We start from the raw sequence: 568 nt of genomic DNA, 5'->3' as shown, positions 1-568 counted from the left end.
TATTTAAGCAACTTAACTCAGGCCCGGCCGGTATGGCTCAGTGGTTCAGCATCAACACATGAACCAGGAGGTCAAGGTTGGTTTGATCCCCGCTCAGGGCACAGGCCCGGGTTGCAGGCTCAATCCCCGGCAGGGGGTTTGCAGGAGGCGGCCGATCCAGGATTCTCTCTCATCATGGATGTTTCTCTCTCTCTCCCTCTCCCTCCCTCCCTCTAAAAGTTAATAAACACATTAAGAAACAGAACAAGTCTCCGGGAGCCCCCGCGCTTCACCTCCTCCGCAGGTCACGGTGCAGGGGAAGAAGTCGGTCTGCCGCCACTGGTGGCTGATGGGCTGGTAGAAGAAGAACTGCACCACGCTGTCCCTGGCCACCGTGAACCTGGCCTGGACGGGGAGAGGGGGTCACGCGTCTGCAGGCCACGCGCTCACGCCTTTCAGAACGCGGTGGATAGAGCGTCGGCCCGAAGACGGAAGGGTCCCGGGTTCGATTCCGGTCAAGGGCACGGACCTGGGTTGCAGGCTCCTCCCCAGCCCGGGCCCTGGTCCTGGTTGGGGCTCGTGCAGGAGG

General features: G+C 61.4%; 1 protein-coding gene across 1 annotated transcript in view; it reads right to left on the bottom strand.

The window, feature by feature from the left end:
• LOC102774591 (ADAMTS-like protein 3) overlaps window positions 1-568 on the bottom strand; it is a 42,769-nt gene that overhangs the window by 8,543 nt on the left and 33,658 nt on the right. The window contains 1 exon segment of the mRNA XM_015567794.1: window positions 229-384. Within this exon segment, the coding sequence (XP_015423280.1) occupies window positions 229-384 (156 nt within the window).

This window comes from Myotis davidii, unplaced genomic scaffold (genome assembly GCF_000327345.1).
Source record: "Myotis davidii unplaced genomic scaffold, ASM32734v1 scaffold2584, whole genome shotgun sequence".
NCBI classification, from domain to species: Eukaryota; Metazoa; Chordata; class Mammalia; order Chiroptera; family Vespertilionidae; genus Myotis; species Myotis davidii.
Note: the sequence above shows the minus strand (reverse complement) of the source record. Positions and strands in the feature narration are given on the sequence as shown.